We start from the raw sequence: 23,406 nt of genomic DNA on the forward strand, positions 1-23,406 counted from the left end.
CAAAAAGTATGTAAAGTATCTTTGCTGTTCTTCAAGTCTGCTTCTTATCCTTTGCTACCTTTATTGGCTTCCTCCAGTCTGTGAATTTCACATGCCTGTTCTTCTCCAGCCAAAGGCTTTGCTTTGTTGTCGGACCTTAACATTTGGTTTGCTGAGAGGCAGGATTGGCATCAAAATGCAGTGGCCCGCTTCTGCTGGGAGCCCAACAACCACATGATCCTTTGGCTATGGCCAAATGTTGCCTGAGAGAGGAGTGCCGGTTCACCTGAGGTGACACTGTGCCTGGGGGCCTACCAAGCCATTCAGGTCCATGGGTAGACCCCTTCCAGAGCTTGAGCCAATATCCTGGTCTTGCCCGATTTACTTGCAGAGAGATGCAGCCCAAGTGCTGGGTGCTTTCTGAAAGGTGCCTTAAAAAGGAAAGGACCAAATCCTGGTGGCTTCTGGAAATAAATCCATCCCTGATTCAGTTCCTGCAGTAAATAACTTTCAGAGAATTTAAAGCCAAACTATTCCACCCACAGGACCTGGTGTGTTTTAAATCACGTGATTGAAAACATTTGAGGGGAACTGCTGTTCTATACAACCATATATTTGAACATAGGAAGACTTATCTCAGGAAGTGAGGGTCTGGGGGATGCCATGTAGCGTACCTGCTCCACGGATTGAGGTTCTCTGGCAAGCCCTGTTGCATCTTAATTCTTCATACCGCTGTGATTTTTCTAAAATGCTATTAATTATCATGATTTTTTCCTCAGAATTTATAACTGAGGGATAGAATTGGCCATGGGAAGAGACAGGGGGAAGAGGAACAGAAGGAACAGATTCAGGAGACAAAACATGGTGCTGCTGGGCAGCAGGTCTCTCTAGGAATGGAAGTCACTGGTGTACATTCAAAGGATTTAAGCATCCAAGAATTTAAGTGGGTACTTAATGTGTTTAATCTAATAAACTTAATTTAAATTTAATATCAACAAGTTGTGAAGACAAATTTCATGCCAGAAGATTAATTCAGAGACAGCTGCTTTCAGAGTGAGCAAATAAAGTTAATTAAATGCTCAGAGAAATCAGATACACCAAACAACTAGTAGGTAACAAATATCTTAAGGATTTGGCACCTTGCAGAGGAAAATGAAGAACTGTTATCATGAGTTACTCAGGCTGCTGGCTGAGAATTAACTTCCTGGGACAAGGGGCAGGAATTTTTGGGTTGCTTCTTTAACCAAGGATTTTGTGTGAGGCAGGAAAATACCCCAGCCTTTACAGACACTGAGAAACTTATACATCAGCCAATATTTTTAGAAGTTAAAAACTCACATGTAATTAAAAAAAAGCAGAAAAAAGGCTTTGGGAAAATATACAAGCTATTAAACAAGAAGTAGGTTTTGCTCTGATTTGTTCTTTACATCTAGCCCTTGGTCAAAAGTTTTGCTAGAAACAATTATTATTAGTTTCCAGAAACATTAGGCTTTGCATGAGGGACTCATGTATTGCTTCTTTTAATACTTAGACACTAACCTCGTTTCATTTATCTGAGGTCATTTTTAAATGACAAGCGATATTAAGAATTGACACAAGAAAAGATATTATTTACTGGCATAGAAAGACCTCCCCAATATCTTTTTATAATCTTTTAGGCCTTGCCACACCTATGCATTTGTACAAGAAAGACCTAATGTATGGGGAAGTTGCTGGGAACCAAAACCCCATTTACCTCGTAGGTCACCAGTACAGATGTGTAGTTGTCCTTACTCATATTTCTGTGCAATAAGGTAATGGAGGTAACAGCACTGAACCCCTGTCAAATACCTACAGCAGTGGGTCAGCAACATGATGCTGGAGCTACCCGTTTTGCACCAGATGAGGGTGTATCCTCTATTTTAAATACATGAATCCTGAAAAATACGATTTGTTTTTAAGTTGCAGAATGATGCTGCAGTTTTCACAGCAGCAGTCCCAATGCCTCCTGTCTTTAGGAGCAGTAGGATTTATTTTCTTTGCAAGCAATCAAGCCAAAGGTCTGCAAAGGTGCCTGTTGATTCTCCTGGGAGTTACCGATTTCACTGCTTTGGTCACCCACTTTCAGTGCCTCAGAGGGGCTGCGTAACATACAATGTGGAGCTGTGCTGCCGTCTGTGCTCATTGCAGTGTTGTAACAGGGAGAGGCAAAGCCAAACCATTTGCCATGGCTCAGGTGGTGGCACAGCATTCCTCTTTTTATGATACCTCTCTTCAGACAGCCTGACACCTGATCTTTTAAAGAAAACTGGAAAAAGAAAAGATAGCGTGGTCCTCTGCGGTGCCTTTCTTCATACCATACACTCTTCTTACTCATGCTAGCTTCAGCAAGTGCAGGGACACAGCTGCCCAAACGGGTCAGATCCTGGGAACCAGCTAAATGTCACCAGGTCCCCAGTGGGTCCAGTATAAGTCCTGTCAAGCCTGAACCTACTGCTGGATTACCGTGGTGGCTAAGGGAGTTTTGGCCACACAGGAGGCAGTGAGAGGAGTCAGGGTTCATGTAACAGCGCTGGGTGGTTTTATGGTGACCCTGTTTCTACCAGAGTCGTTCTTGTAAGGCCACGCACACTGACTTTTTGGCCCAGTTCTGTGGGTAATGTATTGCAGTCCTGCTGTTCCTGGTGGTATAGATTTTGGAGTAACCAGTAACAGATCTCTGTTCACGCTTCACTTTCTGATTTGCTATTATGCGAATGGCACATGCTTTTTGCTCTCACCTAAATAAAAACTTAATGTGGAGACTCAGGTGCAGTGGGAATAGAAACCACAACAGTGGCACACAGTAAGTAAATTCTTTGCTTCCCAAAACAACAGCTTTCATTAAACTAATCCCCCTTTTTTCCATAATCTGTGCTAAGGTAGAAAATTATGCTGCTTTCTTCATTCTTGAAAAAGAAATTCAGATATAACCAGGAGGCCCTTCAAATTTAATAACAAGCATTGGAGGCAGACAAAGAAATACTAAACATTAGGTGCATTCAGGTAAGTGATCTTTCTCTCGTCAAAGAGCTACAGGACTTTAAGAATACATTTAGCTTGCATTTATGGCTTTCAGTAGCAATTACTCAGGGTTGCTTAGTTTCAACCTGAAAAAAATTAGAACAGGTTTTTTAGTAGCTGTGAGAGATACAAAATGAATCCTACTTTTGTGGAAAATAAGCCAATCTGACAATGTCAGAATCACATCGCTGCAAATAACAAGCATGTTATCAGCTTCATGCGTGGATGTAAGTGTACAATGTAAAAAGAGATTCAGTCTGCAAGATTTCCGCTTTCATCATTAGTGGTATTAGCAAGAACATTCATTCTTTAAGGTAATATTTTTTCTCTTAGGAGATTCTTGGGAGCTCCTGCTCTATCTATGAAAAAAGCCCTTCCCTGTAGCGGGGCAAGAATTTATTCTATGCCGTATATTCTTTCAAGGGTATGAAATGACCCGTTGGGAAGTAGATTACTGGGGATGAGCATTTCACACCCCACTAGTAACATCTTCAACACGCAGTGTTCAGATCACGTTACAGGCATCGTGCTCTGCTTTCCACCCACACGGGACTTCTAGCAGCAATACGTAAAAGAATTGATACCACTTTGTTTGTGTAATGAAACATGCCTCCTTCATTTTGGGGGGTTATAAAGAAATACTGTGATTCAAATGGAAGTTCTGTGAATAAAGTTCCTGTTCTCTCTCCTCCTTGCTGAAAGCCATGGTACAGAGCATTTCTTTGTAAGAAGATGTTTTTGGTAGAAATATTATTATTAAAATTATAGTTACACATCTGCTAATCACGGTTCAGCATTCCTGAATTAGAAAATAACAAGAAATGAAGCAAGATGACAGTGATAGCTGATCTTTGTAAAATTCTTTGGAAAACCAAAAAAAAATAAACATGCTGACAACTTAAACTGCAAATGTCCTTGTGACCTGTTACGTCTGATTTACAAAGCGGTTGTACAACATTCCCAGAATTAAAGGGGAAAATGGCTATTATTTCACTAGACTGATAAACATCTGTGTCATGCTGGTGTATGTAGGTCCAAGATGAGTTGATCGGAATCTTTTTTCAGTACTTTGACATTAATGTATGTCTGAAGACGGTATAAATTGATTACGGAGTATGTCAGCCTGTATCTAATGACTGCAGTTTGATAGCAACTCCCAATATGTTAAAATAAGAAGAAAGATTAAATTAAAAAGTTATTAACTTAAAATAAATTAAGTTAAAAAGAGAGAGTGATTGAGAGGGAGAGAAAGAAGACACATGCTAGTCTGACACGGGGGTCTTACTGCATTCGTATTTGCTATGCTTTTGTATTTTATAGTCCATTAACATTATGCAGCGGACATTGCAGAAATACGGAAGCTACGAAAAATTTGAACAGGCCACTGGAGGCAGCTTGCTGACCAAAAGTCGCATCTGGAATCACGTCAGGAAATATATGGTGAAAGAAGGCTGTCTTGGTGAGGTAAGTTGTACACTGGATCAGGAAGGAAACATTTGCCTGTATCTTAGAAATTACACATGGATGGACTTGAGAGACTACTCGGGAGACCTTTCCTCCATAACAACGATATTCCTTACATGACATTTTTCTCATGGTTGTGCCTAGTTTAATTTTTGAACAATTGAAATGATGCAAATTCCTTGTGAATGCTTCAGCCATCTCTCTGAATGTGTTTCCTGATTCATAGATGCTTGTTCTTAAATTCACCTCTTTTGGGAGTACCCTAAACCGACACCCTTCCTTCCCTCCTTTTTTCAGCTACTTGGAGACTAGCGCATTTCCATTTATTCATCAGTTCTGCCATCTGTTCTCTTGTATCAAATTATTTACACCAAAGGAAAGAGTTAAGAAAAGGCCAAGAAAAATAAGCAGCAGCCCAAGAGACTGATTTATAAGAAACAACACAAATTAAAGTGACATAAGTGAATAAAAACGTCTGAAAGAGGTTGGCTTGTTGAGTTGGTTCAAATGCTGTTTTTTCCTGACTTTAACCATCTAATCTTTTAGAGTCCTGTGCAAAAGTGTGATTTCCTATATGCAGGATTTTAAAAGTCCAGTTTGACTGAGTTACATAGAATTGCTTGCAAGAGTCAGATGAAATTGAATGTATAAAAATAGATTTATTCCAAATGAAAACACTAGCTGACACAGTCCAAGACTTGGATGAGATCACTGACAGTGAACAAGAAGAGTCTGGAATGGGAGATCAAGACATGAAAATTAGTTTCCCAGAAACTGTGTTTAATTAGTAAACATCATATTATTAGAAGAAACCATTAAACTCATCACACCTTTTTGGAAGACTGTAATTTAACACTGGTACCAGACTTTATCTGTGTTTCTGAGAGTGAGGTTATAAAACTGCAGTTTGGGGCAAGCAGAAAAGAATTGTATTTTTGGCCTCAGCCATGCTTTTATCTCCCTTTGTGTTTGTTTTTGTCTTGGTTTATCTTCATGGAAGCAGGATCCTAGACCCTCATCAAATATCTCATGTCCTTCTTAATGAAATGCTTTTTCTGCAAAAATAGGGTTAATACATCATGCTTAGTATGGTCTAAAATATTATGAAAATACTGTCTCCTGTTGGCGAGATGTTAAAGCTAAGTGGCACCTTTGCTTTAAATCTAAATTTGGGATTTACCTATCTTTCCAGCATCTTAAGTAAGAGTTTTATAGGACTGATAGTTTGCTGTTGAACTTGAAGCTGAACAATAGGTTTTGAATACAGGGAAATGTCACGTTCTTGCCTTTGATCCTTTTTCGTTAACTTTGATATTAAAAAAAACCCCTATGTCTCTTGTAGGTACTCTCCCTTGTACTCTTCTGTTTCTTTAGCCATTACATGAAGAGGGAAAAGTGCTTAATCTTCAACGAAGAGTTTCCCTTTTCCCTCCCAGTCACTTGTTTAAAAAGTCTTTTTGAACTCAAATAACAAAATATATCAATATGCATTAATTTCCTTTTCTGGCAGTTTTTGTTTTGATGACCAGTTTTCCAAGAGAAAACAGGAAAACTAGAACTACATTCCTGGTTAAACCCAAACAAAACGATATCAGTATTCTAATAATATTTCAAGTCTGCATCATGTATCAGGAAACAAACTACACAGTGCTTCCCCCGTCATTCATGTGGCTTTAGAATTGCAACTAAAAATGTTTCAGACAGTTAAGTGTATAGATACCTAGTCAGTTTATGTGTGCTTATCTATATTTTTCAGTTCTCAGTAATAGTAAGATAATTAGACACAGTTAAAAAAATGGAATTTTCTCGAATTTACTCTGCATAAGATTGCTCCCCGCCCCCCAGATCTAGTCAGTGTTACCATATAAATTTTTTTCCGTCTCATGTCTGTCTATCTTAACCCTCCTGCTGGGTCCCACTGAAGTCTGAGGTTTTGTCAGCAGCACAGGGGTCTAGGGTAGCTCTGTGGAGTCAGAATTGTCTCTCATAGGTGATTGCGGGTAGCAAGGAAGAGCTGTGAAGGGCAAGGCACCAAAGAGAAATGAAATCATGAAAGGGCCAAAGCAAAAAGTAGGAACAGGAGTGAGAAGAGAGCTCTTTGCTATCTGAACTCTCTCATCTTCAGATTGTGGTCCATCTCACGGAGGACCTGCTATCTCGAGCCTCAATGACAGTGGTGAATGGCCGCCCCACTCTCACTATCAATATCTCCACTGCGCGAGAGCACTGGCTGGAAGGGATGCTGAGACATGAAATTGGTATGAGCATGACATCAGTTCTTCAGGCACAGGGGAGTACTTGCATGCGTTCTTATTTATTTTGCAATGATGGGCCAGGCACTGTACATACACGGAAGGAGGAAGCGTTCCTGTCTAAAGAACCTGTGCTGTAGGTGTGCTGAAGGGAAGAAGAAACATATTTATCACTGCAGCATGCAGTAAAAGGATTCCAAGGGTTCATGTACATTAGCATTTTAGGTCAGATCAGGAGCGAGCTTTTGAAGTGAGTCTACAGCTGCTTCCACTTGCTGCACTGAGATTCACATGCCAAAGGAATCTTGGAGCAGGCAAAGTATAATCCTTTCAGATGATGCTAGCCCAGAGGCTGTGCTCCAGGGCGTACCTTCTGTGTTGTCACTGCTCAGGGACATTTTGCTCATGAGAGCAATTCAGAGCTAGTCTGGAGTAAAAAATAGGGAAATAAAAATAGGGCAACTGTTCAGCCTCAGCACCAACCATTTCACTTTGCAAATCTGCTTCTGTTATGCTGCACGTCTTGCAAATGTAGCATGCTTTAGGTATGAAGAATTTACCCGGCAAATCCTAAACTGTTGTAAGGTTGCCTTTATTTTGCATTAACACGGTTGGCCCAGCCCTGTGGAAAATTTCTAAAACTTTTCAGTGAATCCGTTTTAATGAATTACATTAAAACTGGTTAAACTTGGCTAATGCCTGAAATTCAACTGAAGAATAAGCCCTGCAGTTGTCTCGAACCACTGTTACTCACATTGTAAAGGCACATAGCCTCTTCCAAGGCAGCAGCAGGGCTGTTTAACCACCTTCAAGAGGCAACATTTCTGCCCCCTTTGGTTCTCCTTCCTTCTGTTCGCTGCAATGCCTAGCCTATGCTAGAGACATTCAGCATGTAAGACACACTTGAAAATTCCTTTCCATGGATTTGGGAACTCCAGTCCTGCTGACATTTGTATTCCGTAGGCATTTTTGGGAGTCCTACTTGCAGTCAGCAGGTGAACAGTTGTACCATATATCTACCTCTGACAAAGTTCTCTGTTGTAGACAAGGCTAGAGCTGGCACTTTTCCCAGTGCTCAATTCTGTCTGTTCAGAGTTCTGAAATGTGCATCTCCTTCCATATTTTGTAATTTTTTTTCAATCATTAGATGCTACTGTTCTAAGTCTCATATTCCTTTCTTTTCAGGAACTCATTATTTTCGGGGTTTTAACAACAACAGCCAGCCTTGGTGCAACTGGAACGGACGTAGAAAACATGGGTTAAAACCAATCAACCCTACAGAAGAGGGGCTAGCGAGCATTCACAGTGTCCTGTTCCGCAAAGACCCTTTTCTTTGGAGAGCTGCCCTGCTCTACTACACAGTGTATCAGGCTAGCCAAATGTCCTTCAGTCAGCTTTTCCAGGACGTGGGGAAATTTGTCAAGGACCCCAATACTAGGTGGGATTACTGCGTACGAGCCAAGAGAGGGTGGACTGACACATCACAACCAGGTGGGTTCCCTGCATGTCTTCTCTATTTTTGTACTTCAGAGAGGTTTTCAGAACATGCACAGAGCCCCTTCATCATTTCACACAGTAAAACCTTTGCAAAAGGGAGAAATGGGATTGCACTTTCTGAAATGAGGCAGCATGATTTCTGCTATCGAAAAGAAGGCTGAAAATGCACATCTGTGAGACTTTCAAATGGAATCCGTAATGGAGGGTTTTTTTGGAAATGGGAATGTAAATTGTGAAGCCATAAAAAAGTTCGTACTCAGTTTGACCTTCTTTTACGTTTATTACAAAAGGTGTAATGCTGCTGTGGATATTCAGAGATGCCATCTTCTGTGTTTGATTTCTTTGGCTAGTGGGTTTAGCCTCTTAGTTAGTTTTTGGGAAGGTTTTCAAAGTCTGGGATATAAATACCCAGTTTTTAAAAATAGAATTGTTCTGCTCATAATGGCTTCTGAGAATATGCCTTGAACAAACCCTGACAGAGTCCAGCGTATCTTGATTCCTTTTAGGCTGCTTCAATAAGGATCAGGTATACTTGGATGGCATCCTCCGAATCCTGAGATACAGGGAGTCCATTGATTTCCATCTTCTGACAGCCCTGGGGAAGGTGAGTGGTCTCATTCTTACCAAAGGGTACAGTTTTATTGTTTCAGCAAGCCTGCCTGTAAAGAGCTATGAGTCATTGCGCTCTGGTTTACTTTGATCTAGACCTCTGTTCTGTACAGCACCTTGTATGACACAGTGCAAGTTACAAATATTTTGAGGTCCTAAAAATTTCTACCAGTTTTTCCTCATTCCTCACTTATCAGATTAAGATTTTATGATCATGTTTTTTCACAGACTTTCCTTTCCTCCCTTTACAGGGTACTACTATCTGACTTGCAGTACAAGGGACTGCCTTGGGCAAGCGGGGCAGGTGCTAGATAGGGTGGTGGTCCTAGCAGAAAACAAAAATAACCATTTGATGCTAATGCATCCCCTTCCACCACAGAGTTTTTCATCTCAAATTTCTCTCACTGATGGCACCTCTGATGTTCTTAAAAAAACCGGGTGGGGTTTTTTTTTTCCCTAAAATACATGGTATTTCTATATTGACAGTACATATTTTATGTCCATTCTAACTGTCATTGCTTTTTTGTTCTCAAAATTATACTAAGAAGTGCAGAAACTTTGTCACACTTCCTAAACCAAATCCTTGGATTGCTAAGTTTCCACAGTTTATAAAGCAGGGCTCATACTCACATAAACTAGGATTCAAATTGACGTTGTTACACTTGCCTTTAGAGCTGGTATACCAATATTTCTGCCTACTTGGCAATCAATGGGTGATAAAGGGAAGTGGCATGTTATAACAGAGGGGTTTGATCCACATTTAAGAAGTTTTGCCTTTAGTGTCAGAAATATCCATACTGGTGAGCAGAGCTATTTAGGTAACTGAACCAAGTTAGGAGGCTTTGAAAATAAAATCTCACTGTCAGATAAGTCTCTGCAACTTTATTCTCCAAAACTTCCTTGTGCTTTAAGCCTGCTTAACTTCACACAGCTTCTGCCTGCTAAATTACTGAACACATACTGTTCCTGTGCTGCTTTATGCATTTCTCTCTTCAGGGAGCCTGAAGAATTGTCAAGCCACCTCAAAAACATATAAGTCATTCCTCATATAATTACAGATCCCACCATAATCCACATGGCAAGGCATCCACATTAAGGGTCTACAAAGCAATTTAATTCTAGCAGTATGATAATTTATAAGTGCTTGACTTTACAACTTATAAAATCAAGGGATCTTAAAGTCTGCTCTGAATGTTTTTGCTGCACACATCTGCAATCAAACTGGAAATTTGTGTATAAGAGCAGTATCTGCTCTCAGCATCACAGATTGGTTGAGGTCTGCAAGGACCTCTCAAGATCATCTAGTCTAACACCCATGCTTCAGCAGGGTGAGCTAGAGTAGGTTGCACAGGATCATGTCCAGTGGGGCTTTGAATATCTCCACTGATGGAGATTCTACAACCTCTCTGGGCAGCCTGTGCCGGTGTTTTACTACCATCAAAAAGTGGTTTGTGTTTGGTCACAGTTTTGTGTGTGGATTGCCTCATGCCCTGCCAGTGGGCACTGCTGAGAAGAGCCTGACTTCCTTGTCATTCCTTCCCATCAGGTGTTTATACACATTGGTAAAATCCCCCTGAGCTTTCCCTTCCCCAGGCTGAACAGTCCCAGCTTCTCAGCCTTTCCTCATAGGAGAGATGCTCCAGTGCCTTAATCATCTTGGTGACCCTTCACTGGACCTGCTCCAATATCTCCAATCTACTCTCAGGAAAAACAGGTTCTGTGAATGTAGAGAAATAGGAAACTTACACTGAGATCTATCCTGTGGTTATTAAGAGTTTATCACTACTCTAAATGGTGATTTATTTGTTTGTTTAGGTTAGAATAGGAGGATCAGGTTGTTCCAAAGGGAGTATTAAGCTCAGCTGCCATGTCTTCCAAGTTAGAATTAAAAGCACAGCATTTATAAACATAGGGAAACTCAGCATTTAGTGTGAAAATTTCATTGCCTTTTGAAAGATTTTCAGTGTTGTATTGTAACAAGTGAGCTCAACTTTCTCAGCATGCATATTTTCATTGCAAATATAATAAAGGTATGAACATAATAGGAAGTGAAAGCAGTCAACTATAATACTGACAACAAATTGCTTCTGTGCTTTAGTGGGTAGTTAACACAGTTGTAAAACCAGAGCACTGCTTTCTCATGTGAATGTATTTAAGACAGAACCGTGCTGAACTTTGTCTTCTGTGCTCATCTGAGTGCTAGAAATAGAACTATAGAATGGTTTGGGTTGGAAGGGACCATAAAGATCATCTAGTTCCAACCCCCTGCCATGGGCAGGGACACCATCTGCTATACCACGTTGCTCCAAGCCCCATCCAGCCTGGCCTTGAACACTGCCAGGGATGGGGCACCCACAGCTTCTCTGGGCAACCTGTGCCAGTGCCTCACCACCCTCACAGTAAAGAATTTCTTCCTAGTATCTAATCTAAAAATACCCTCCTTTTGTTTAAAGACATTACCCCTTGTCCGAACTCTATGGTCCCTTGTAAAAAGTCCCTCTCCAGCTTTCCTGTAGGCCCCCTTTAGGTACCAGAAGCTGCTATAAGGCCTCCCCAGAACTTTTATCTTCTCCAGGCTGAACAACCCCAACCCTCAGCCTGTCTTCGCAGGAGAGGTGCTCCAGCCCCCTGATCATCTTTGTGGCCCTCCTCTGGACTTGCTCCAGCAGGTCTGTGTCTTTATGTGGTGGCCCCAGAGCTGAACACAGCACTCCAGGTGAGGTCTCACAAGAGCAGAGTAGAAGAGGAGAATCACCTCCCTCAACCTGCTGGCTATGCTTCTTTGGATGCAGCCCAGGATAGGGTTGGCTTTCTGGGCTGCAAGCGCACATTGTTGGGCCATGTTGAACTTTTCATCCACCAGTACCCCCAAGTCCCTCTCCTCAGGGCTGCTCTCAATCCATTCTCCACCCAGCCTGTATTGATGCTGGGAGTTGCCCTGAACCAGGTGCAGGACCTTGCACTTGGCCTTGTAGAAGTTCACGAGGTTCGCATGGGCCCACCTCTCAAGGTCCCTCTGGATGGCATCCCTTCCCTCCAGAATGTCAACTGCACCACTGAGCTTGATCTGACTGGTGGAGGCAGCTGTGCCTTGCTGGTGCTTCTGACATTACTTACAGTGTAGAAGAGAGCGGTGCATGGAAACAGAACACGTGCAAGCTGTTTGGCATACCTAGAAGTAACTAAGGAAAGAGCTTGAAGCCTGAGCAAAGATGCTTTTTAGAAGGAGCAGTTTTAAAATTCTACAGGAAAGAATCAAATATGGGAAGCACTGTAAAACATTCATGTAGGAACTGCATGCAAGTAATAATAAAGAGAAATAGAATGCAGGTATTGGGTGCATTTCGATATGGCGTAACCAGAGTTTTAAAAAGCAAAAGCAGCAATATGTCACCTTCTATTGTGTTTCCCAAGAACATGAACACATTACAAAGAGCCTAAGTTAGCCTGGTTTAGCCTCAGTCTTTTTTACCTAGTACAATGATTTTTAGCTGCATGTGGTAATGAGGACAACCTGTTGCCACAGTAGGATGAGGTTATGTTTTTGATCTCAGAATGTCAGCTTTTGTCATTCTTTAGCAATTGCAGGGACTGAGGAAATACATCCCATTCAAAGCATACCTCAGATCACAGATACTTGTTTCTTGGTTGCAGCTGTAACAGAAACCCCTGAACATAAATACAAGGGGGAGAGGGTCCTTTTGCTTTCCTTTGTTTGGGAGCAAAAGAGGTGGAATTTCAACTTGGGACAGGAGGGAAGGTCAATATTTAATCTCATTTGGTGCTGTGTCTCCAGACTGAGAGGAGATGCTAAGATTTTGTATAGCTCCTCTGTAACTACTTCTAAATACATTAATCAGGCATAATGCCACACCATATTCAAACAGCAGTACCTTAGTGACTTGAGTAAACCTGGGCATGGGTGTGTGTTCATTTTGTTAATCAGGATGCATCTTGTCATGACGGCTAGAAAAGCACATGTACACAGACGAAGATCCCTTCTTTTTGTGGACTTTGTTCCCATTATCAACAGTGATAATGCACCTATCTCTGACTGCCTTTATGGATCAGGTTTAGCATTACACTGTCCTATCTTTCTTACACATGGGTGGATCATTCATGCTCACTTTAATCTTTTCTGAATAGAAACCATCACCTGCTAAGAGAGCAGGCTGTTTCCAGGGAACCCTGACTGTGCAGCACTCAGCTCCTTAGAAGAAATGTGGGGTAAAAAGGTTGGAAGGAGCAGGCTCAGCTCTCGAGCCACCTGGCACAAACCTGCTGTGAGGAAATAGGATGTACCAGTTAGCAAGCACAGCCAGGCTTGTGGGTTTTGCCAGTACATATGCTTCTTTCTGTAGGGTATCCAGAACATGTAGCTTGTAGACAAAGCAGCTACCACAGAATTTTCATCACACTGGATAGCCCCAAGGAGTCCTGCTTTGTGCAGGGAGCTTACATAGCTATCGCACAGCCAAGTATTCATCCTTTCTGGACCATTATTCACAGCATCTTGAGCTACTGCAAGCTCAAGACTTTAAGTCCTAGCTTGTAGAATCATAAGGCTAAAGAGAAAAATCTTGGATTTCATTAGAATAAAATGTAATAGGCCCTGTAGTAGCTGGAAAATGTTGGAGAGTTTCATACCTATACCCAGAAGGCTCTGATGCCAAGAGGCAAAACCAATCTCCACCCTGCTATTGAATGGGAAACAAACAAACAAACAAAAAGAAATTGGGATGCTTAAGGGTTGCCCGTGCTGTAGTTAGTTACCAGAAGTGCACTTTAATTTAGCTTTGCATAAGCACATTTGCTAGCGAAAATGAAAACATCAGAGTTAAGTTCAGCTGGCAGCATTCCTTTCCCAAAGCTGGAGCCTGCCTGCTTCCTGTGCCATGCCTGTCCCACACTCCCTTTCTAGTTCCCCAGTCTTTGGCACAGTGTTTCGTCCATTCTCATATCAATCTTCCCACCTCTTTGAGAAAAGACTCTGAGAATCACATGTGCTCCATCCTTTCTCTCTCTTTCCTGCAACTGCTGTAGGTCATTCTCATTCAGCTTCCTACGAGTCTGTTCACTGACTGAATCAAAAGCAGAATCAGGAAGTATGGAGGCATTTGCTAAAATTACATTTTTTTGCATCTTCCACTGAGGCACATGGTTACTCATGTTTTCAAAGGATTCTCACAAGCTTTTAAATCCCCCTGCTCTGATATCTTTTCTCACCTACAAGAGAGGATTTAGAGCCACAGCGGAGAAGTAACAGGACTATAGTGGAAAATTAACGCATCTCCTTCCTTACAGATCTCCTATGAGGATGTGGATCGCTTGAAAGGATTAGCTGTGATTGAGAACATGAGAGTACCGCACTTTTTGCAAGACCATGCCCGGTATATGGAGCACTTAGAAAAGATCATGGAAGTCAATGAACTGACTGATGAGGAGCTCCAGGATCTCATAAATTAACAGTATTAGCCCACCATTCACTTACTCTGTGAGGATGTAGAACTGGACTTTGCAGAGCTTGCAAAATGACTTATGAGGGGTGGGACAGGAGGGAAGGGTGGCCAGAATATGTGGTATTCAGAAAAAGCCCCTTTATGTTCTTTGTGCATTGTGATTGTATACTGATTATTATTTTTAAGGGTTTGTGCATTTCTTAAAATTTGGCTTAGGAATTCCTTTGGAGTGATCTGTCCAATCATCTGCTCTGTTCTGTATGCTAGGTATAGTGCTTGACACTGTCTTTTGTAACATACTGCCTTTTCTCACCCAGGTTTAGAGGTGGAGGAAGAAAGGAGAAAGAGGAGAAATTCCCCCTTAGTTCACTTGTGTTTGCCCTGTCTTTGGTCATAGGTTTCACAGTTCAGAGCAATAGAACTGCTGTAGGTTATGCTGCATCACTGTCTGTGTAACTTGTTCCTGTTTGTTCATCATTGCGATGAAAAAAGAAAGTTTAAAAACACAGGGCACAGAAGCAGGTCTTTGTGCCATAGGGTCAGAGCTCTGTAATGTTATAAAATGTTTTGTTGTTGTTTTCTTTTTTACTGGGAGACTTAACATTTAAAAAAAAAAAAAAAGTATTGCTGTTTTAATGACTGTCAAAGTTATCTCCCTTTATCCCCTCAAAAAGTTACATTGTTCTACATCTTTATCTGTAAAGTATATATTTCAGGAAGCTGAATTCTGGGAAGGGTCTCCCTCCTTTGAGAACAAGCATAGCATGTCTAGGAAGTACCAACACGGCAGCGTTTTGGAAGAAGGATCGGGCAGAACTGTGATTTCATGACTTATGTGTTTTAAATAAATTCAGGAACACAGGGACATGATTCAGCACAGCAGGCAACACCCACTTCTTCTCTGGGTCACCTGAGCCTACTTTTAAGTCAACTTTTCAAGCAGTACCTCCATGCTACAGCAAGCAAGATCTTGAAGAGCTCATTGAAGAAACAAGATGTGAGTAGGGGGAAAAGACGACTCACAAGTGCCCTATTCCTGCATTCCAGGAGATGTGCTGCACTGCTCTGAAGCGACCTTACCTCTGTTATAACTGCTGGTGCTAGATCCAGAAGCAAGAAGAGAAAGCACCTTACTGCAAGGCATGGCTAGCCGCGTCATAAACAGCTTAGATGGTGTGGGAGGACTTACTACATAAACTGCATATTCTGATTCCAGACTATTATGGAATTACCTAGGCAAATTGAGTTTTGCACCTATAAGTATTCTGACCAAGGGTTTTGTTTTAGTAGAAAACATTTTACCAGGGCTCCTCTAAACTCCTGGGAAGCAGCTATGGTAGGAGAGGCTGGGCAGAAACTAGCGAGAGCCTTGGCCAGGGTAACAAGCCTAGTATTGGGTAAGGGGACTAGAGGGAGCCAAGGTTTCCTCCACACCACATCTGCGTGGACTTGAGCCCTGGTATCCCTCCCTCCCCACTTATCCTGTTCTTTAATGAAATGAATGGAATAACCTCCCACCTTATTTTACACCCAGGGCGTTACCAAACATGACGGCAAAGTCTTGAGCACACATTTTCTGATCTATAAGAAAATCTGTGAGGAAAAGCTCTCAGCTGGTTAAGAGGTCTGAAGGTTTTTGGATAACCCCATAAAAGCAGCTGCCTTTCAGATAGTACTGCAGGTGCATTTGCAGCAGCTTTCTGGCTGAGTACTTAAAAAAAAAGTGCACAACAAGCATAAATTTACTAAATTTGGTTACATTCAAGGCAGGGACCTGCAGCAGCCTTAATTTTGGATTGCCAGTATTGTTCAGGAGCTGAAAGCGATTCAGCCTCTGTATGCTGAAATAAAAGCCCTTTTTCTCGCCTGCCCCCCTTCAGGCTGGCTAGTTTGAACACTGGTGACTTTGCCTGCCCAGCTTTGGTTTTTGTGTTAGAGCTGCTCCGAGCAGGCACAGTGTTCCAGCAGCCTGACAGGAACCATTTGCAGTCACATACTCGTGTGCTCCAGGTTTTGGTTCCTTTGCCAGAAGCAGCAAGAAAATCACACGTGGCTGAGGGTGAGTCAAAGACTGCAGTCAAAAGCTGGCTTCGGAGGAAGTTGGGCAGAGATCATTTGGGCTACACCACGGAAGAATCTGGCTTACTTTGCTGACCAAGGGGTACGCAAAAGGGCCAGTCCTTTACGAAAGGGACAACTTTGAACTGATCTTTTTCTTACAGTAGAGACCCCTGCCTTCCTCCAGTGACTTCTATGTAAGCAAAGTGCTTTTCCTTGTCCCCCAGTAATAAAGTCTTATAATCTAAGTGTACATGCACAATGTGTCCTTGAAACCAGGAGGCTGTGCTCGTCACCCTGCTTTGCCACAAAAGGCCATGCTTACAGCCCTTCGTCCAACAGCCAGTTGACTCTTACCATTTTGTAGCCCTACGTACTACTACAGGCCTTTTTACTTTACTTGAAGACCCACGTCCCATTTTCTTCAAAGCAGTAGGTGCCATTAAACTTCTGTCCTTCGTTGTTCTAGAAACAGATTTGCCTTGTGTAAGGTTGGAGTCTGGAAGTGCTCACTGTCAAGTAATACAGTAGCAATTGATGAAGCTGTCAGCTTCTGTTCTCAGCACCACCTTTGTCCCTTCTCCTTTGTAAAAAGTGTTTCAAATTTTGAAGCGTAGCTTTTGTAAATTTTCCCGATTTGTTCCCCCCCTGTGAAGAGGCTGGTTACTAATTCATGATACTGAAGTTCTGTAATAAAGCGTATGGACAGCAGCGCACGTGAGCTGATGTCACTGCTAGTTTCACGATGTCAATGATGCGATGACAGCCTTTCCTAGCAGTCTGGCTTAGTTGCTTTGCTGTGTATCCAAGTCTTACTACTTCTACATTATTCCTATACAGAAACCTGGTTAACATTGGAAAAGCCTCCCTGTTTCACCAGACAAGTTTTAAAAGGCATTTTATACAACTTTTGCAAATAAAGGTAAATCAAACAGTGGCAGAGACGAGTACTGAAGTGTTACATCATGTTGCATGAGAGCGTTACGTCTCTTTTGACGGCATTGGCTCTATGGCTGGGCAGACATCACAAGCTGTGCATGGAAGAGGTGGCTTTCTGATGCAGTTTTGAAAAACATCGCTCGGGGTTGGAGTCATGAAGGATCTGTTGAAGGCTTACACTGGGTGAAACTCCCTCTGCTCGGTCAGAAGGCCTGGCTGCTCATGAGAAAACTACACACCCTCCCTTCTTCCAGGATATGGTCTGAGGCATCATTGGAGCCACTTTGCTGCAATGGGTATCTCAGCACCATCCATGTGGGAAAAAGCAACTGCAAATGTTCTGCTTTAACATTTTGGTCCACCCCCTGCCTCCCCCTGCTGATTCATTTCAGGGTTTCTTGTCCCCTCTCATTATAAAATATGCTTGCTTATCTCCAGGGAGTCCTCTCATCTCCTTATGGTTCAGCTCCCTCACGTATAAGGATAACATTTAAGAATTGTGGGTTCTTTTTAATGGAAATACTTTAAAAGTCATTAGCTGATGTGCCTTGCAAGACAGTTTATTATTGCATTACATTCCCCCTCCCTTGCTAGCTAGTTCAGAAAACTCAGCCTGAAATCTCCCCCCTCTTCAGGCTCCTGAATCACCACAGTTCTCCCTTGCCCAGTGCATCCCAGTTACCCTCTCCACAGCATCAGCAGCATGAAACATAATGCTTGAGCTGTGCTGGGCAGGTATATTTCAGTACTGACTAAATACCACATTTGTTGCAGGTGATCTGCGGGACTACTGCAATTCTGAGATCTTTTCCAGCGCTTGAGTGCCAGGCTCATGAGGCTAGATGCCCTGCAAGCAGCTTCAGGAGCAACTCGGGCACCGAGGGTCTCAGTGGGGCTCCTGCCTGCCTGGTGAGGAGGGAAAGCTGGAAATCATATATGCTGGAAACCAGGATGGAAGTCTGACAGCACATGAGTCAGTGTAGATGTTGAGAGAAGCACTGTCTAAGCCAAGAGAAAAGCAAAAGAAAACAGCTAGAACGATTTTTTTCTTTTAAGGAAGTGTTCATGTAGAAGTGTCTTAGTAGTTTTCATAATATATTAACACCAAATTAAGAAGTTCTTTGATTTCTTTTCAGTTTGCAGTTTAAAATGAGATTGTGTGTCTTTAATATAAAGAGGGCAGAATCTATTTTGGTTTTGTTGAATGATTATGGACTTTGAACAACTGGAAGTCTATATTAGGTTAAATCTGGAAAATCTGGATATTGCATTTTAAGCCCATTCATATACATTGATTCTATAATAAAAAAGATGACACCACAATTATCTTTCAAGGCACAGCCACACCCTTCCCATTAAAAAATTGGCTATATTCATTTTTTATGGTGCTGCTGAAATATTCTGTATCTTCCCCAGTCGCGTGGTGCCTCTGAGACACTTGGAAGCTTCTTTTCCTGAAGTGTCTGTGGACACGCAGGACAAAGTACAGCATTATTTCAGCTCTTGAGATAATGAAGAAACCAAGGGTGAAGTTACAACTACTCTGGCCACTGTATGAAGCACGAAAGAACATGGATGGAGACCACACAGTCAAGGCTCACGTGAATGAGCAGGACTGGGTTGGACAGACATGGTTTGGGAGAGGAAAAAGTTGCTAAGAAAATTTGGTGGTGGGAGAAATGTGGCTGGTGATGTAGGAGTGGCTAGCTCCAGGCCACGGTGCTCCTCTGGCTCCACAGGGTCAGAACGGTGCGGACACCTACCCAAAGGGACCCTCTCCGCTGGCCTGGGTGATGCTGTGGGGCTTTGGAGGAGAAACAGAGGGCACACGCCAGCACCAGCCCCCTGCACAGCTGCCCTGACACAGCAGAGTTGGGATCATGTTCAGCCCCTGTCCCAGCAGCGCCCTGAAAACTGCGCTTGGAGGGTCTCACATACATCCACCAGGGCCTGGTTTCCATCTCACACCACACCCCAAGCAAATCCTGGTCAGGCTGTCTCCTCCAGCTTATTTGCTTATTTCTCCTGCTTGGATTTTGCCCTGGTCTCTAGCACTTATCCTTTCAGGCTGTGTTTATTTCATTCCAGTCCTTCACCTTCCTTTTTAACTCAAGAATGCATTCGCTACAGCATCATCCATCTCTGAGCCTAGGAAGTCAGTCAATTCACTCCCACCCACCAGAAAAATCCATACGTGATCTATGAGTCAACCTCTTCTCCTTCCTCTCCACCCAGTAATATTTTAAAGCTGAGGTCCCCTGTATTTTTGATCTTCCTTTACAGCTTGCAGAAAAGAAGCTTTTCCAGGTTTGGGCAAGATTTGTCACCAGACACACATAACCATGTGGAGAAGCCTCCAGTCATGAGTCACTTCTCCATCTGCTCTCCCATCTCCATCCTCCCTCCTTTCCCAGCCCCTCTCTGCCCCACACTCCTCCAACTCCCAGTGTCCTTGCTCAGGCATTTCTCCACCCTTCTCCTTAGGGCCCTCCATGCTGCGGCGATACCCTAGATGTGCACCACTTTGGGGAGCCCCCCACCATTCCTGCCCGTCTGTTGGCATGCTGCCACTATCCCCCTGCTGCCGGTGCATTCGCAATCTCTCACACATTCCCCCCCACCCCTCACCCTGACTCTTTGAGGCTCCTTGACAGTCCCAAGAGCAAAAGAAATCTTCCTGCTGTTCTGAAGTTAAAACATGGTGAAGTGTCACTCTGGTCACACCTTCCCCATCCAGAGCCCTGCCTGTTGCATCGCTGCCTTCCTACTGCAGACAGAACGGGGCAATGGCAGGTCCCCAGCCCGGTGGGACAGGCTTATTTCTAAGCACAAAGCAAAGCACAGTGCTACAAGCAGATGCACTACTCTCTCTGTTGCAGAAGTAACAGACAGGAAAAGCACGGCGTGTATCAGCTGACTAGTATTGCCACCCTGCAGGTCACCACATAGACCTCCGTACGTGCTCCCAGGTGCAGCACAGAAGGCAGGCAGGAGACCTAGCACCTCCTCCTCCGGCACCTTACTGAGCATCTGGGGAAGCATCACGTGCAAAGAGTAGCATGACCACAAAATTACTAGGAAAATGAATAACAGAATCAGGTTAAGGCTCCCCTAAACGAGAGTACACAGGAGTACCAAGGTGCCCAGCCAGGCACACACTGCGAGCAATCTCCGCGGGAGCACGCCGGCAACCTGGCGCAGTACGACAAGTGGGGGCATAAGCAACCACCCAGCTGTGAGGCAGCCCCTCTTGTCTGCCAGCGTGCCAAGGGATGAAGGAGGTCTGAAGGGGTGGTCTGGAGAACAAAGAGCCTCCTTGAAGGCAGCTCCCTCAAGGCTGGTGGGAAAGTGCTCCGAGAGCTCAGTGCTGGAGCTTCTCGTGTTGTCTCTTCACACAGGTTTGAGCAATATTGCAATTCAGGTCTGTGCACATTCCATTTTATTTTCTTTTTAAACAAGGCCAGTGCTTTCACGCACCTCATAAAGAGACACCTTTGGACATCCCTTGGGCTGAGAACATCTCATCAGGCAGGGTTATGAGATGGCCAGAAGGACAGGTCATCAAAGGGTCACCTAGATATGTATTTCCTAAGCGTATGTGTAACCTGTGGGTACTCTGGAGTAAATCCTTTTAGCTACTTTGATTCTATGCAGGAGCTTTTTTACTTGCAGGTACGGAGGTAAGAACGACTTAAGACTTCAAAACCTAAAAACCTAAACAAACAAAAATCTTACCTTCTGTTATAACCTGATGAGAAAAGGGTTTGCCTAAACATGCACGTGTTTTTATATTATATACCATCCGATATACGTGTGGCGTCTCACAAGAGGCACCTCCCTGCAGCGTTGCAGCCTCCTGACGTTACTTACAGCCAAAGCAGTAACCAGCGGCAGCCGACACGTTGCTGAGAGTGGAGAAAGTTTGTACCAACACCTCTGTGAGGGTACCGGCCATTCCCTCCTCCAAGGTGTGTTCTCAGCGGCTCCAAAGCCATACGCTGTTCAGCCTCATTATCTCCTGGGGCGTTTTAAGGGGAGGGAGGGAACAACCCAAAGGCATGTGAAGGAGCAGAGGAGCCGGGCAGTGACACAGGCTGGGTAAGGAGCCAAGGGCTCCGTCTGCACTTGCAGTCACGTCCTGCTCTGCAGAACATGGGGCACAGCCCAGAACTGCCGAGAGGTGACAGGGAGAGCTGTGCAGCCTGCTGGCAAGGGACTTCAGTCGTGCCCCGAGAGCAGCGCATTCACAGAGCCACTGCTGCATCTCTCCTGAGGATGAGGAAAGCTGTTGCAGGCTACACTTACCGTGACAGCCCGGCTTCACAGTCAATGTGACTTCTTGCACAACGGACAACTTTGCCTTTTGCTTCAGAAAAACAAATGAACACAAGCCTCCTAAGAATTTTTTCCCCGTTTAGAAACTCTGTATGAAAGCGTGAAATCCAGGAAGTCAAAGGCCAGGAAATACCTTGCATGGCTTTGCCTTGATTCCTACAGCTAAGGAAAAGCTCATAACCTAAATATGGGACATTTCCAGGCAATTTCTGAGTGCTTGAATTTATGACCTGAAGTGCCGCCAGGGAACAGCAGCTGCTGCCCCAGGAGCTCTGCTTCCCATTGTGTCCGGCACCTGCCCATGGCCAGCATGCTCCTTTAAGACACCAGTTTTAAAACCCAAAATCAAATAATTCTCAAGAAAAGGCATTTAGATATCGAGGAAAACCTTGAAATCCTCTGGGCTGACCCTTTTCTGTCCTTTTCTAGGAACACTGAGCACTGATTCCCACAAGGGCTCAAGAGTGCCAAGACCAAGGCTGGTTATTTTTTGTGATCAAACTTCCACCCCTGCTGCACCAGGATTCATTCAACGTGCTGCTGCCACAACCCGGGTCCTGGAAATTCAGTTAAATTCAGGAGTTATTTCACTATGCCTGCTCCTCAGAGGTTCTTAGCAGCTCTCCAAATTATTCCTCCTGTATTGCAACTCCTTTGTTTAGATGGTTTGCACCACTGCTTCATGCAACACCATGGCAAAGCCAAATAAATCCTCCTGAAAAGCCCACAGGACAAAGCAGAGGCTTCGCCCTAAAGCGAGCAGATCAGACCAAATACGAAAGGAGACTAATTTGTCTGTGCATATTTTAAAAGCCTTCACAATGAGAGGAGACCAAACACCAGGCGTGCCCCCCTCAGCCTCAGTGAGCTTTAAGCTTTTATTCCAGCAGGTGCTAAAAGGTAGAAACTCAACTTGAAAATCCCACCATGCCCCACCAGGAGCCACCTCTCCTCTCGGAGGTTACCAGTGGGAGGACAGAGCTGTCCTGCAGAAGCCACCGCTGCAGGGTCTCACCAGCCACAGCCACCACAGGGACCATGGGCTGTACATCAGCTGTCACCATGTCACCTGGCCAGGGGAGATCTGAGGCTGGCACGTGTCAGGAGGAGGTAAGAGGCAGTGCTTTGTTGTAAGAAAGCAGCCAGACTCCACGCACATGAGCGGAGAACTCCACCACCCTTTGCCATGCACAGGTAAGCCAAGTTGCCTCCCAGAAGTGACCACCTGGACCAAATCAGTCTGTAGCCATTGGTGACATTACTTATGAAGCAGAGCCCAGCCTCACAAAATTTGGGCTCCTGAGAGTATCCCAAAATATGCAAGGCACAGAGCCTGTATCAGGCATTTTGCAAGAAAGACTCACTGTTTCTGTGCCGTTTCCATTGTTTCTGCCTCCCTTGATGCTCCCAGGACAATACAGCCACAGGCAGCTGGGCTAGACTAGCTTCTACTACAGGTGTCTTCAAATAAAATTGCTATACGGGCTTTCTCCTGCAGTCCCAGGGGGAAGCCAGCCACCACTTCAGCTTCTGAACCACCGTAACATGACAAATGCTCTTGGGATCTCCAAAAATCCATCACACTCACAAGTACCTTATCATTCTCCAAGGATGGATACCACATGCAAAAAGCAAAGCAAGCTTTTTAAAACCAGTGAAGTCATCAAGATGGTCAGACGCTCCTGATTCCCAGCACGATGTAACCAGGCACGTACCTTGTACTGATGCTCCATGCAAGGCAGAGCTCCACCTGTAGGTACCAAACTCCTCTT

General features: G+C 43.8%; 1 protein-coding gene across 2 annotated transcripts in view; it reads left to right on the forward strand.

Moving 5' to 3' along the window:
* MATCAP2 (microtubule associated tyrosine carboxypeptidase 2) overlaps positions 1–16,608 on the forward strand; it is a 30,453-nt gene extending 13,845 nt beyond the window's left edge. The window contains exons 1-6 of one of the 2 annotated variants that reach the window (XM_056337147.1): positions 2,660–2,803; positions 4,342–4,485; positions 6,611–6,743; positions 7,923–8,228; positions 8,741–8,838; positions 14,148–16,608. In XM_056337147.1, the coding sequence (XP_056193122.1) occupies positions 4,354–4,485; positions 6,611–6,743; positions 7,923–8,228; positions 8,741–8,838; positions 14,148–14,309 (831 nt within the window). In that variant the 5' untranslated portion in view covers positions 2,660–2,803; positions 4,342–4,353 and the 3' untranslated portion in view covers positions 14,310–16,608. Of the gene's footprint in view, positions 1–2,659; positions 2,804–4,341; positions 4,486–6,610; positions 6,744–7,922; positions 8,229–8,740; positions 8,839–14,147 lie in introns of those variants that run through there. The other variant, XM_056337146.1, reaches the window with a different exon arrangement.
* The last annotated feature ends 6,798 nt before the right edge of the window (positions 16,609–23,406 follow it).

Source organism: Falco biarmicus, chromosome 4 (assembly GCF_023638135.1).
Source record: "Falco biarmicus isolate bFalBia1 chromosome 4, bFalBia1.pri, whole genome shotgun sequence".
In the NCBI taxonomy this organism is placed as follows: Eukaryota; Metazoa; Chordata; class Aves; order Falconiformes; family Falconidae; genus Falco; species Falco biarmicus.